The sequence below is a fragment of the Python bivittatus genome, unplaced genomic scaffold, assembly GCF_059951505.1.
Source record: "Python bivittatus isolate LINGU-HERP-01145 unplaced genomic scaffold, Pbiv_v1 ctg000700_np1212, whole genome shotgun sequence".
NCBI lineage: Eukaryota > Metazoa > Chordata > Lepidosauria > Squamata > Pythonidae > Python > Python bivittatus.
In genome coordinates, this window is record NW_028277098.1 from 6,540,018 (window position 1) to 6,555,162 (window position 15,145).

General features: G+C 40.2%; 1 protein-coding gene across 1 annotated transcript in view; it reads left to right on the plus strand.

The window, feature by feature from the left end:
* Nucleotides 1-4,177: 4,177 nt before the first annotated feature.
* The window catches only part of TDRD5 (tudor domain containing 5), a 30,202-nt gene continuing 19,234 nt past the window's right edge, over nucleotides 4,178-15,145 (plus strand). The window contains exons 1-5 of the mRNA XM_007432483.2: nucleotides 4,178-4,409; nucleotides 5,134-5,562; nucleotides 7,857-8,053; nucleotides 10,833-10,916; nucleotides 14,300-14,356. Of these exons, the coding sequence (XP_007432545.1) occupies nucleotides 4,178-4,409; nucleotides 5,134-5,562; nucleotides 7,857-8,053; nucleotides 10,833-10,916; nucleotides 14,300-14,356 (999 nt within the window). The remainder of the gene's footprint in view (nucleotides 4,410-5,133; nucleotides 5,563-7,856; nucleotides 8,054-10,832; nucleotides 10,917-14,299; nucleotides 14,357-15,145) is intronic.

A 15,145-nucleotide genomic window follows, 5' to 3' on the forward strand; every position in this document is an offset into this window, starting at 1 on the left:
ATATTACACTGAGGTTATAATGTCCATGTGTAGGATTAGTCTTTTTGAAATTAGTGCTTAGTAGTACTCATTCTGAAATGCTGATGGTGAGAAGGAAGAAAAAGTGATTTTAAGGAGGTCATCATGTTTTTCTCCCTCTCTTGGATTCCTTTGTAATTAGAAATCTGTGCCACTGGGCTACTGTAAGGATAAACAACTCAGTTTTTAACTCCCTCAAGTACTTTGTTTAAAAGCAAGTAAAAATGTACTACTCATATTTTGCTGATTTTTTAAAAATGTTGATAAATAAGTCAACTAACAAAGCAACTGGTACTAATTTTATGATTCTAGGCATAATTAATCAGAATATCTATTTATTTAAATGCACTAAGGAATTATTTACAAATACAGCGTATTTAAGCGTATTTGTAGCTAAGAGCGTAGCTAAGAGCGTGGCCTGTCTATAAATATTCTAATGTACTGTCTGGCAAAGAAAATAGAATAGCTTCATACAAGATTAAAGATATCCACAGGAATTCTCCTTTGGTGGGGCTCTTTCTCTTTGATAACTATTAGTAATAATTTAAAAGGAAAATGAGTAGATGCACTTGGAGAGTCCAAAGGATGAAAGCTGTACTTGTTCTGATCATGAAGCTGGTGTTTCTCAGCATGCTTGGATTAGAATGCTGAGATCTGCTACACTTTCATTTTGCAGCATAGTTATGTAGCAGTAATTTTAAAGTTGTTTACCTTCACAACAGCTTTTGCACATCACCTGCTTCCAATCTTTGCATCCCACTGAACCATCTAAATTTAACTCCAGAATGAAATTCAGCTATTTTCAGGAAAGGGTACATTGTAGTTGGTAATCTAACACCCACAAAGAGACTTCCTGGTAAATTCAACATTTTCCCATTACTCTTAACATTGATTAAGGCAATTTTGAAACTAAGGATTTGCAAATGGGAAACTATATGCACTTTATGAATTACTGAATTATTGAAATAATGCATTCCAAAACGTATGTTTAAGATCAGATTTCACAGATCCATAACTGGACAAACCTGACAATGGTTTTTTCTCTTCCACTACTTGATACAAATTACATATGCTGTTAACCATGGTGGGGAAAAGGTTGCTCCCCAGTGGCTCACAGCAGCTTCAATCTAAGGCATGCCTGGAGCAGGAAAGCAATTGGTGGCGCCTGGCCTGGGTGGAAGGGGAAAAGGAGAATCTGCCAATGAGTGATCTTTAACCACATTTCAGGCAGAATACCTGCCTATCATTGCACTAAAGCAGAGGAGGGTGTTGAAATTTGAAAAAGGATTTCTTAAGCCAGTTTCATTTCCAGTTTATATATTGTATATACAATACCATATTATATATATACACGATATACAATATGTAAGCATATACGTCTATCTATGTGGTTCCTAAGATTCGAAAACAACCTGTTGGTTCATAAGCAAATAAACAAATCTCTCTTTGCTGCCACCAAGCGGTTTTCCTGATTTTTTTTTCAGCCCACATATAGTGGTGCTACTTTTTCACCCAGCCAATGCAAGCTATTTCTGTGGAAAAAGATGCTTGAGCATTAGCCCAGTGGAGGCCCTGCGATTCCTTGTCCCAACTGTGTTTTCACCACATGCTACCTTATGGCAAGAGCTTCATGATTCACTGAATTAACCCAGCTGCTTCGGTCGGATCAAAGACAGGGCCCTGTTGCAGCCTAGCGCAGTTCGAACCTCCCTGTTTCCGTGCAGAAAACAAACGGCCTGTTCTTTTCCCCCAAACGATCCTGGGAACTGCTTGCGATATTAGGACGCCTCCCTACTGGCGTTTTCTTTCTTTCCCTAGAAGCGATATATCCATCCCTCTCACACCGAGCAGCGGCGATGACGGTTCAACAATCCGACGCCGCTCGCGGCCGCCCAGTCGCCTCTAGGGGGCAGCGCGAGCCATACGCTCACAAGGCCCTTCTTTCCCCCTTCCCTCCTAGGTATTTGTTTTTTTTGAAACGTCCTTCAACGTTTTTCTCGAGAAGGGAGGGAGGGAAGGCGAGCGAGCGGTAAGGCGTGGATCTCGCGCGTGCTCCTGAATTGAGCATGCGCGGCTGGGTTTGGTGGAGACTCGTTGGTCGAAGCCGCCGAGGCGGAGGCACTGAGTTGGGCGGGAGGTCAGGGTATTGGTGTGCTCGTCTTTCAGACTCTAAAAACAAGACATCGCTGTTGGAGCAGGTGGGGATTCCTGGGGAGAAAGGAGTGTAAGTGTTGGACGTGGAGAAAATCAAAGCAAAGGAAATTTGCAGGTGAGGGCTCACTTGGTTGAATGTCCCTGCAGCCAGGCACCCACAAACACAGACAAGATAAAACTACATGTATAGAACTGGCGTGCTTGAGGCACGTTTAGGCTACAGCGGTACAATTCGAAAACTCCTACTTAAAAGCAAGCACCATTTACTTCAGTAGGGCTTACTCTCAGGTAAAATGCAGAATTGCATAGGTGGGATAGGTCTTCCATGGGAGAGCGTTCAGCTAGTGGATCCCACTTGCAGGTTTGAAAAGCAGCCATGAGTCCACCACCGCAGTACCAGTTAAGAATTCACCTCAATAAAAGAACTAGGCTATTGTACATTCTCATGACACTGAACCATAATCTAGTCAACTATATTTCACCTTAGTTTATTATATGAATTATATGAATAGTTTATGGCTCAGTATATTGTGCAAAGCCAGAAAATTAGATTAGCTGAGTAAGTGTGACAAGTAAACATAGCTCTTGTGGACTGATATTTTTTTGGCCCAGGTTAAACAAGTGTGGAATGGAGTGATCTGAACTTGAACAGGTTATTTTCTTTCAGACTGGGTCATCTGTCCTAAGCCATGTGGAAGAGGGAGTAGATGATGAATCAGTTAACAATCTTGCACAGGATTCCTTTCATAAACGTGAAAGATACACATAAATATAAAGTAGTTGCATTAAAAAAAATACCAACATAGGTAGGACAAACCACTATATATAAACAGAGGGCAAACTCCTCTCCATTGTAGCACTGAAGATGTTATCTAGCCGGGTAACGAAATGTTTGCAAGAAAACAACCAAGCTCAGAGAACCCCAAGGACTCCACAAAAAAAAAAATCAGTCATGTTTTATATCATAGCATACTACAGTAGTAGAATAGTAGAGTAATCATAAATAATTGTTCTAGAACCTTCATGCTAGTTGTTAAAGTTATTTATAATGTGTAAATTCTTAATGGGAATTTTCAACACAAGTGTAAATATTTATTTTCAGTAGGAGAGAACTAAAATTTCTGAGCTTTGGTTGGATTGTTCTGGTAGTAGTGCTGAAAAAGAAATAAAAGGAAATTATTTATTTGAAGCAAATTTGCTTCAAAATTTGGATTTCTTTTATGAGAGTTTTTTCTTTGAAGTTGAGGCAGGCTTCAAAAAGTTATTGCTGTCTTTTGGGGTCCCTCCAGGCTGTAATGGTGCCTTGCAGTAAGAGTTACTGCTTATGAGTACAAACAGTCCTTGGTTAACAACAGTAATTGAGACCAGAATTTCCATTGCTAAGCAATGCGGTTGTAAAGCGCGATGTCATGTGACCTCATCATTTAGCAGCATCACTCCCGGCACTCCTCATTGCCATCATTAAGTGAGGAGCATGGGTCATTAAGTGAGTCCCAGGTGACTTGCAAGCAGGCTGGCAGGTAGGTAAAGTGGAGTGAGGCTGGAGGTGGCTGCTGCTGGCAGGAGAGGGTGCTTGAGTGGCTGGTGCGAGTGAAGTGGGGCCAGGTGCGAGCGACTTACCAGAGTGACTTGCGACCTTCCCTGCTGGCTTCCCCATTGACTTTGCTTGTGGGAAGCCAGCAGGGAAGGTTGCAAGTGGCAATTACATGACCACAGGACGCTGCAATCATCCAAGTGTGAGTCAGTTGCCAAGCGCCCAGATCGTGATCATGTGACCGCAGGAGTGCTGGGATGACCGCAACCTCAAGGATTGGTTGTAAGTACCACTCACTCAGCGCCATTGTAACTTTGAACAGTTACTGAACAAGTGGTTGTTAAATGAGGACTTCCTATACTTGTGTTCTTCTGTTGCCTCTTGACCAAAGGTAACGTTCTCTGACATTTTTGGTTCTTCTATCATAGGAAACGCTATTTTCTTTGTCTTTTTCATTGTGTCAGTATAAACATGACAGATCAAGAACACCGAATGAACTCACTGAAGAAGGAAGTGAGGTCACTGTTGACATCTATCAAGGGAGGTCTTACCCCTTACCAATTAGAACAAGAATACAAGTCTATGATAGGAAAACAGCTTCCATTTCAAATGCTGGGTTACCATTCTGTTATGGAACTAGTGAAGGACATGCATGATGTTGTTAACATATGTCCAAAAGGAGATGGCACCGTTGTCCTCAAAGGTGGGTTTGATTTTAATTTGGTAAGAGCAGGGCATGGGGAAAAGATGTTTGATAAGTATATGGAAGGCATAAGTATTGAAATGAGATTTAATTTGGCCAAGAAATTGGCTATTATAAATCCTTTAAGCGTAAAACACTAATGCTTACAATGAAAGTTGTGGAAATTAGAAAAGTTTTCACAAGGGGTTGGCGGAAATATATTTTCTCTATTTTTCTGGGTCTTCCCAATTCTACCCACAACCTTGCAGTGTAATGATTTGTTACCAATCTCTTAAAGTGTTTTTAAATATGAACAGTTTTTTAGACTTGTGATATCTTGCAGGTCTTGGTCACTATGTCTAGCAAACAATAGTAGGGCTCTTATCAAACTATGCTGTGTACCTAATACATTGAAGATTTCAATTTCCCTTCACATTTTTTTAAATTCATGAATCTGTCTTCAGCTGATAAGGGCTTCCAGAGCAGGTCATACAGATCAGTCTTTCTCTTCTGAGGCAGTTTGAAAGATAAATCACAAAGGTCAAAAGCCCAGTAAAGTGTGGGAGAAAATTGCAAATGAGACAAAGTAGAAAGCTGTGGGAGTGTTTGTTTTAAAAAGTTCAATAATGCTGGACTTGGGAGTGGGAGATTATGGTCTGTACAATTAGAAAAATATCTGTGCCTGCAGAATGCAAACTATGGGTACTAGTACTGGGATAATAAACATTATTTTTCTGTCTTTTAGCTATTGCAGATGAATCTACCAAAAGAATTGCAAGCTTGGTTGCCAGACAAAAGAGCAGACCTAAGCCACAACTTTCCAAACGTAGGCTGAATTATTTCTCTTTGCCTGCCACATCTCACTCTGGTCTGCCTTGGCACCCCAAATTTTCTCTAAGCTTGCCTTGGCGTGGGGGGGTCCCTCCTACTCTGCCTGCTGTTATAAAAAGTGAGCTGAAGGAACTGTTGAGATTTTCGCCAGTTTTGCTCTCAGATTTTGACAAAGCCTTTATCCAACGCTTTGGACGTCCATTTGAATTCACACGTTATGGATTCTTCTCTATGTTCGAAGTGCTGAATGCAGCTTCAGATATCATCAGAATTGTGCAAACAAGAGCAGGCTCTTCGTTGATGTTAAAAGAAGTCCCCCTTACGAAACAACCAGAAAAATTGTGTAAGAGAATATTTATTTAAATTCAAATGGAATAGTTCTTATTTAGCACACCTTGCTTACTAAGACTGAGACTCTACCTAATAAAAACATATCTCATATATATACAGTATTGTGCAAAAGTTTTAGGTAGGTTTGAAAAAATGCTGAAAAGTACAAATGCTTTCAAAAATATATATTGTAATTGTTTATCAATTTACAAAATGCAAAGTGAGCGAACAGAAGAGAAATCTAAATCGAATCAATATTTGGTGTGACCACCCTTTGACTTCAAACCAGCATCAATTCTTACACTTGCACACTTTGTACACTTGCACAAAGTCAGGGATCTTGTAGGATTAGAGTCAGGTGTATGATTAACCAATTATACCAAGCAGGTGCTAATGATCTTCAATTTCATACGTAGGTTGAAACACAGTCATGAACTGAAACAGAAACAGCTGTGTAGGAGGCTTAAAACTGGGTGAGGAACAGCCAAACTCTGCTACTAAGGTGAGGTTGTGGAAGACAGTTTCATGTCACAGGCCATACACCATGGTAAGACTGAGCACAGCAACAAGACACAAGGTAGTTATACTGCATCAGCAAGGTCTCTCCCAGGCAAAAATTTCAAAGCAGACTGGGGTTTCAAGATGCACTGTTCAAGCTCTTTTGAAGAGCACAAAGAAACGGGCAACGTTGAGGACCGTAGACGCAGTGGTCGGCCAAGGAAACTTAATGCAACAGATCAAAGACACATCATGCTTGCTTCCCTTCGGCATCGGAAGATGTCCAGCAGTGCCATCAGCACAGAACTGGCGGAAACCAGTGGGACCCAGGTACACCCATCTACTGTCCGGAGAAGTCTGGCCAGAAGTCTTCGTGGAAGAATTGTGGCCAAAAAGCCATACCTCCGACGTGGAAACAAAGCTAAGCGACTCAACTATGCACAAAAACATAGGGACTGGGGTGCAGAAAAATGGCCGCAGGTGCTCTGGACTGATGAGACTAAATTTGAAATATTTGGCTGTAGCAGGAGGCAGTTTGTTTGCCAAAGGGCTGGAGAGTGGTACAATAATGAGTGTCTGCAGGCAACAGTGAAGCATGGTGGAGGTTCCTTGCAAGTTTGGGGCTGCATTTCTGCAAATGGAGTTGGAGATTTGGTGAGGATCAGTGGTGTCCTCGATGCTGAGAAATACAGGCAGATACTTATCCATCACGCCATACCATCAGGGAGGCGTGTGATTGGCCCCAAATTTATTCTGCAGCGGGACAACGACCCCAAACATACAGCCAATGTCATTAAGAACTATCTTCAGCGTAAAGAAGAACAAGGAGTCCTGGAAGTGATGGTTTGGCCCCCACAGAGCCCTGATCTCAACATCATCGAGTCTGTCTGGGATTACATGAAGAGACAGAAGGATTTGAGGCAGCCTACATCCACAGGAGATCCATGGTTAGTTCTCCAAGATGTTTGGAACAACCTACCTGCCGAGTTCCTTCAAAAACTGTGTGCAAATGTACTTAGAAGAATTGATGCTGTTTTGAAGGCAAAGGGTGGTTACACCAAATATTGATTTGATTTGGATTTCTCTTCTGTTCTCTTCACTTTGCATTTTGTAAATTGATAAACATAAACAATTACAATATATACTTTTGAAAGCATTCTTACTTTACAGCGTTTTTTCACACCTGCCTAAAACTTTTGCACAGTACTGTATATATATATTGTATGTATGTATACTGTATATATATATATATATATACACACACACACATACATATACATACATATAGATTCACACAGTATATATATATATGTACACACAGACACATAAATTCTCAAACTGTATTGTGAATAATGCTACAGTGGGAGATCTTGCTGGAAAATATATAGTGATTGAGGTGGTGGTGGTGGTTTCCCTTCTGAGAGCACGTACTTTCTTTGAGATGATAGATACAAGTGCTCTTGGTTGTAATTAGAGGAGAAATAGTAGTAGTAGAACTACTCAGTGCCTCTTTAGGTTAATACAGCAGCTGGCTGGATGCCCAGCAAGAAGATTAGATTAGTGAGGATAAGGCAAAGAGATGTATTATTATTACAATAGTCTTTGTTGTAAGCTTGTTTGGTCAGATTTATGCATATCACTACAGATTACATATATTGTTACAGACATGAATCTGCATATGTTCATTTTCTAAACTCTTCTGGTGAGAGATTGAGATTTTGCTGCTTAGAACCTTCAGTATTGACAGCCTTGAAATAGAAAATGGAGTCGTGTAGTTACTGCTGAAATTTTTCTCCTGGCTTTCTTAAGGCAAAATGGCAGTCCAGCCAAATAAAACAAAGCAAACTTCGTCTGCTGCTGTACCAGTACCTGTAGCAAAGATGCCTTCTTCAGTCCTGCCTATGGATAATCTGTGTTCAACAGCGGACCAGAAATCTGATGATTTGCAAATGCAGATGAAACTAGTTGAAAGTCCAGTGGTGAGATCTGAGGAGAGGATGAGACAAGTAAGAATTAGACCCTAGAGATGGCTGAAATAAGATTCATTTACATCCCAGGAATTCTGTGGCATGGAATACCTTTTCATTTTGTACAGGAAATCATCAGGAACAGACTGTGAAGATAAATCTTAGGTGATATTACACTCAGCCAAAGTTATATTAGGTATCTACCCACACCCCCACACACTATATAATTTTTCAATGCAGCTGTAACCTAATTGACAATGAGTCCCACTCCTGGTTCACAGGTTTGTCCATTTTTCCTAAGAAAAATTGACTGATGCAACATAAGAAATATTCATTCATTCCTAACTTTCACTAGCAGCTATGCTTATTTGAATTGGCATTATTTAAAAATTGTGAAAACATTGTTTTGGCTGAAAAATGGATTCAATGAAGAAAAACCAAAACAAACCCAAACACCCTACCATTAGGAAAAAAAACTTTTAAAAGATCTTAGAGGATGGGTATTTCCAGCTATTTTGGGGTCTTGCTGTGTGTACTGCTGGCTTTAGTCCTGCTAGTTTGTTATTTTTGAGGATATATGGCCATTCACAGAAAAAGTTAACACTTCAGATTGATATCAGTGGTGGAAAAGCTGTGGCCTTCCAACTGTTGCTGAATTATACCTTGCAGCATCATTCGCCTTTGTCCATGCTGGTTGGAGTTTGGGAAGTTGTAGTTAAGTAATCTGTGAAAGGCCATAGATTAAAAGGTTAATGTAAGATAATGTGAGAATTTTTATGGACATTGGATTGCCTATCTTGAAATATCCTTGTACAGTATAAGGATTTTCAATCCTAAATTCTTAAACTTCTCAAAAAAAGTTCTGGGGTACCACACAATGTGATCAGATAATAAGTTTGTTTTCTAATTATTACTGGGCTAAAAAGTAGGAGCAGTTGCTAGTTTAGCTTTCAACATTTATTTCTGCTTTATTACAAAAATATTCCCCTTTTTTACACTAAGTGTATTCTGGGCAACTTATAGAGGAATATATATCCAATAATTCAATATAAAGTTTTTAAATAATTCTGGAGAGAGGCAAAACTAAAGTAAATGGATATGGGAATAAAATTACCTTGCACATATCAATCTCATTTGAGTAAGCCATTCTCTCCAAACTTCACCTGACCTACACAGCTAATCTAGATTTGATTAATATGAATAATATTGGCTTACTTCCCAACATTGTTATCACTCATAATAAAAAGAATCGAAGTTTTTAAAAATAAATACTAATATGTTTGAAAAGAAAGTGCCTTTCTCCCTGCTTATCAATACAATCCAAGAGTTGTAGCTACCCCTTCCCTCACCACCACTAACAAATAAATGCTGATTACTAATTAACTAATCTTCTGGTTTACATCTATATACTACTAAAACTCTCCTGTCTGTAACCTATTGGCCAAAATAGTGCATCACAGGGCAACAATTTTTGAAGCAACGCATCTCAAATGGGCTAACTTAAAGAATGTGTCCAAAATCTGGGACCCATGACTCCTGTGGAATTGAAATTTCAAGGTTCCTCACACCAATTCTGTTTGCAAAGTTGTGGCCACTGCAAGGTTACCATGGTTAGCCGGGGTCACATGAACATGATTTCCCATTATACTTCTCAGAAACCAAGGTGCGAGGGAAGATGGGAGGGGTGTATCCCCGCCATCTTTCCTCCTTCCTCTGGCCCCTGTGCCCAATCAGCTGGCAGCAAGGCCTGATGGGTGAGTGGTGATTAGTTCCTTTTGGAACTGAGGCTGAAAATTGAAATCTCTTAATGGCAGTGGGTGGTGAGGGAAGGACAAGGGAGCAACTTGGATCGGTGCTGGTGAGGTAGGGCTAGCTGGAGGGTGCTGGCGGTTAATGGGTGAGCCCTCTTCCTCCCTGGAGGGAGGGGGCCCTTGGGGACACACCAGGATGGGGAGCAGGGGTGCAGTTTTCCTCACAGTCCGTAGCTCCCTTGGTTCCCCATGCCCCCAGCAATGTGGCAGGCAGTTCTGTGGGTCAGCCCAGGTAGAGGAAGAGGAGGCTTCACTGGGGCTCTACTGAGGGTTGTGAGGGGAGGGGAAATGGCGCCAGCCTATATTACATGTGGAAAGAGGGATGACCTAACTGGTCATGGGTTGTCTAGTATTTAAATTCCTTTGTGTTAGCCTTTGAAGGGGTTATGTATGGAAAGTTTATCTAAAACAATTTAACAAATCTCAGAATCTTTTATTTTGCAACAGGTCTCTTAGCCATTCCTGGAAACTAAAAATTCCCCCCAGGGGGCTGCTTGCAAATCTTTGATTCCTGTTACATAAGTTCCTGGTAAATTAATCAGGGCTTTCTCCTGATTTACTTTTAAATATAGGATTCTTTGCCATATACAAAATTTCTAGGGACCAAGAAACATTGTGGTCCTTTAACTTTTAAAAAATGGTTATTAAGTGATTAATTTTAGCACTGAATGAGACTTCTTTGTGTCCTGGCTGTTGCTGAGAAATAGGGAAGATGTTTGTTGCTTTTGTGTTCTGCTTTTGACCTCTCAGAATCTTCTGGCTAGCCACAATGGTAAATGCAGTGCTATGATGGGAGGATTTTTGATCCAATTCAGCAGGCTCTTTCTTCAATTTTAGATTAGTACATAAGTTTAAAAACTTGTTTTATTGTCAAGTGGTCAATGCAAATTTTACATGAATGTTTTAATAAAATAATTGAAATGCAGAATTTTGCAAAAACAAAAGCTTTTTTTATATGCACTGACTTTTTCTTTCATTCTGGATAACTCACTTTTTTCCCCACAAAGCTTAAGAAAGAAATGAAGATTGTCCTTGCCCAAAAAGGACCTGGAGGGATAATCAGCTCAGAACTTAAAGAAAAAATTAAAATTGTAAGTATTCTGTTTGGCTGCAGTTCTGTGTTTCTGGGATAGTAACCCAGAGAACATAGGTAGGATCCAGTCAGTGATGAAGGAAAATGCTACAAACCTAGTGGGGAAAATTCAACACTGCTGCCTCCCAACTTTTGCAGAAACATCTGTAGACCTCCCCAAAACCAAAAAATAGCTGGGAGGGGAGAGAAACCCAGAAACAATTCTATGTCTTCACTTCTACCTGTCACTGAAAGGATATTGAATTGCTTGATATAATGATATGGGTCAGGATACAAACAATATTTGTTTGCAAATTCCCTTAATGTGTGCTTAATTAATGTGAATTTCCTCAAATATTTGTTTACAAAATTCAACAATTTTTTTAATTCACATTTTTCTTATATCTTGCTTTTTGTTATATGTATTTCTCTGATGCGTTTTTTTTTTAAATTGAAATTTCCTCAATACCAATAAATGGCTTTTTTAACACATAACTTTAAGAGATACCTTTTTGGATATATAGTATTGTGCAAAAGTTTTAGGCAGGTGTGAAAAAATGCTGTAAAGTAAGAATGCTTTCAAAAGTATATATTGTAATTGTTTATGTTTATCAATTTACAAAATGCAAAGTGAAGAGAACAGAAGAGAAATCCAAATCAAATCAATATTTGGTGTGACCACCCTTTGCCTTCAAAACAGCATCAATTCTTCTAAGTACACTTGCACACAGTTTTTGAAGGAACTTGGCAGGTAGGTTGTTCCAAACATCTTGGAGAACTAACCACGGATCTCCTGTGGATGTAGGCTGCCTCAAATCCTTCTGTCTCTTCATGTAATCCCAGACAGACTTGATGATGTTGAGATCAGGGCTCTGTGGGGGCCAAGCCATCATTTCCAGGACTCTGTTGCGCCACAAAACGGATCTGAGCTTGGTGCCGAAGCCAAAAGACATCCAAACACGAGGTGCAGAATGAAGGGTTGCTTTTATTAAGGTACCAGAACAAAAGGACTCCAGCCTGTAAGGCGGCAGGAGCCCTGAACACAGTTTGCTTACAATCTTTATACTTCTCAAATTCCCTCCCTGGCTCTTCATTGGTCAGGTACTATGGGGTTCACAACCTATCAGGTACATCAAATACAACTTCCGTTTGTCCCGCCTTAGTTTACATCTCCCACTACTCTCCTCTGAAGCCCCTTGCCCTTATTTACAGTTATCCATATTTGGGGCTTCTGTCTACGTGTCATTTTAAAGGCTATCATGTCCCTGCAGGCTGCGGTTAAACGGTTAAATGGACAGCACCCAGTCGTAACTATCTACATTATTCTCCCCTCTATATGGCGCATGCTGCTTTAAGCCTATATCTAGATTTCACACATCCTGTTTTCCAGGTTGTGGGCCCTCTTGCAAGCGTTCCAGCATGTTATCTCCCCTGCCCTTTTCCCTTATCAGTTGCCCCAACAGTGGGTGGTTGGGCTTATTCCTCTTCACCCGGGTGTTGGTATGGCCTTAGTTCCACGTATGAACTGGGGGGGAGATTAACTCCATTCTTCTGACCCTTCAACTCCTTGTTGTTCTTTACGCTGAAGATAGTTCTTAATGACATTGGCTTTATGTTTGGGGTCGTTGTCCCGCTGCAGAATAAATTTGGGGCCAATCACACGCCTCCCTGATGGTATGGCGTGATGGATAAGTATCTGCCTGTATTTCTCAGCATCGAGGACACCACTGATCCTCACCAAATCTCCAACTCCATTTGCAGAAATGCAGCCCCAAACTTGCAAGGAACCTCCACCATGCTTCACTGTTGCCTGCAGACACTCATTATTGTACCGCTCTCCAGCCCTTTGGCAAACAAACTGCCTCCTGCTACAGCCAAATATTTCAAATTTAGTCTCATCAGTCCAGAGCACCTGCGGCCATTTTTCTGTACCCCAGTCCCTATGTTTTTGTGCATAGTTGAGTCGCTTAGCTTTGTTTCCACGTCGGAGGTATGGCTTTTTGGCCACAATTCTTCCACGAAGACCACTTCTGGCCAGACTTCTCCGGACAGTAGATGGGTGTACCTGGGTCCCACTGGTTTCCGCCAGTTCTGTGCTGATGGCACTGCTGGACATCTTCCAATGTCGAAGGGAAGCAAGTATGATGTGTCTTTGATCTGTTGCATTAAGTTTCCTTGGCCGACCACTGCGTCTACGGTCCTCAACGTTGCCCGTTTCTTTGTGCTCTTCAAAAGAGCTTGAACAGTGCATCTTGAAACCCCAGTCTGCTTTGAAATTTTTGCCTGGGAGAGACCTTGCTGATGCAGTATAACTACCTTGTGTCTTGTTGCTGTGCTCAGTCTTACCATGGTGTATGGCCTGTGACATGAAACTGTCTTCCACAACCTCACCTTAGTAGCAGAGTTTGGCTGTTCCTCACCCAGTTTTAAGCCTCCTACACAGCTGTTTCTGTTTCAGTTCATGACTGTGTTTCAACCTACATATGAAATTGAAGATCATTAGCACCTGCTTGGTATAATTGGTTAATCATACACCTGACTCTAATCCTACAAGATCCCTGACTTTGTGCAAGTGTACAAAGTGTGCAAGTGTAAGAATTGATGCTGGTTTGAAGCCAAAGGGTGGTCACACCAAATATTGATTCGATTTAGATTTCTCTTCTGTTCGCTCACTTTGCATTTTGTAAATTGATAAACAATTACAATATATATTTTTGAAAGCATTTGTACTTTACAGCATTTTTTCACACCTACCTAAAACCTTTGCACAGTACTGTTTCATAAATGGGTTACTTTGTTTAGTTTGTTAAACCAAGTCTTGGTTCAGTTTCACCCTCTGGGTATGTCTGCATTTGCTTTTGTGGATGTCACATAATTTGTTTCCATAGAAATCCACGTGGATTTGTTCTGCATTGTATTTCTGGGGATTTCTACAGGAACATTTTGAACATAAGAATGCCCTGCCCAATTTTTAAGACTGGTAAAACAGCTAAGTTTTCCATCTCTTTCCTCTCTGGTTTAAGGCAGACTATAATTTGGTTTGTACTTGCCTCTAAACCAAATTAGAAATCAAAGAATACCCAAATTAGTGTTTGTGCTTCAATTGAAGTAATGAAAATGATACTTCATCATGGACTAGACAAATTTCATATTGCTGTGGTCAAAGAATGGAAGTTTTGTTTGAGAAAAAGGATTCTAATATTGATACATTTTGTAACTATTTAGATACATATTATTATTATTAATATCCCACTTTTATTTGTACAATTCAAAGCAGCATACAGAATGCTCCCATCTGCTGTTTTTCCCCACAACAGCAAACCTGCTTAGATACAGTATTTTTTACTGTTTGGATCAAAGTTATAAACAAGCTTAACAATCACTCTGTGATTTATTTTTAAGATTGTAGCCCAGCAACCAAATGGCCTGCGTGCTTCCAAGTTACCTGGAGAATTTAAGGTAGAGGTTGTCTATTCAGATTTACTTGTGCTTACTGCCTTTTTCACCTGCAAGCACACTCTCTTTCTCTTTCTCTGTACAACAACTATTGGGACAAATAGGAGAGTATATACCTTGGTCCTAGTGCCATATTTAACCACTACATGGGCTTTTAGTATAAAATAGTAGATGCATACCATAAGAACATACATGGGGAAATGCCAGGTGCAAAGACACTGAGGAGTTCACAGGGAAGACGTTTCACAGGCTGATAAGTTAGTTTCTCTCACATTTTTAATTGACAGTTTGTTTTGTACCCATAACCCACCCCCTGACATGGACATGCTATGGCAGAACATTGCATACATGCCTGGTGTCCAGGGAGTGTTGCATGTTTACCCCTGTAAGCATTTACCTTTAGTAAAACTTGTGATGATTGCACTAGCTTTCATCTCCTCTTTCTTGGAAATCTCTCATGGATATTGGCCCCTGGAAGGCATTTACATTTGCATTTATACCCGGGAAAACAGAGAAACAAGTTTTCAGAGATAAAGCATGGCGTAAAATGGTTTCCTGTTTGGAAGGATGCTTTCCTATTTATGACACAAGTTGATAATTTGTTATTGTGAGTTGATTTTGTTCAAGATTTTACCTCTTTTTCTCTCATTTATTCTCATTTATTTATCAGTATTGAGGCAAAATCTTTCTGGGAATAATGTTAGCTGAGTTTACTAATATCTCATTTAATCAGTCCTGCAAATTGAGCCATGGATTTCTATTTTGATTTCTAAGGGGTTTTTTTCTTTATCT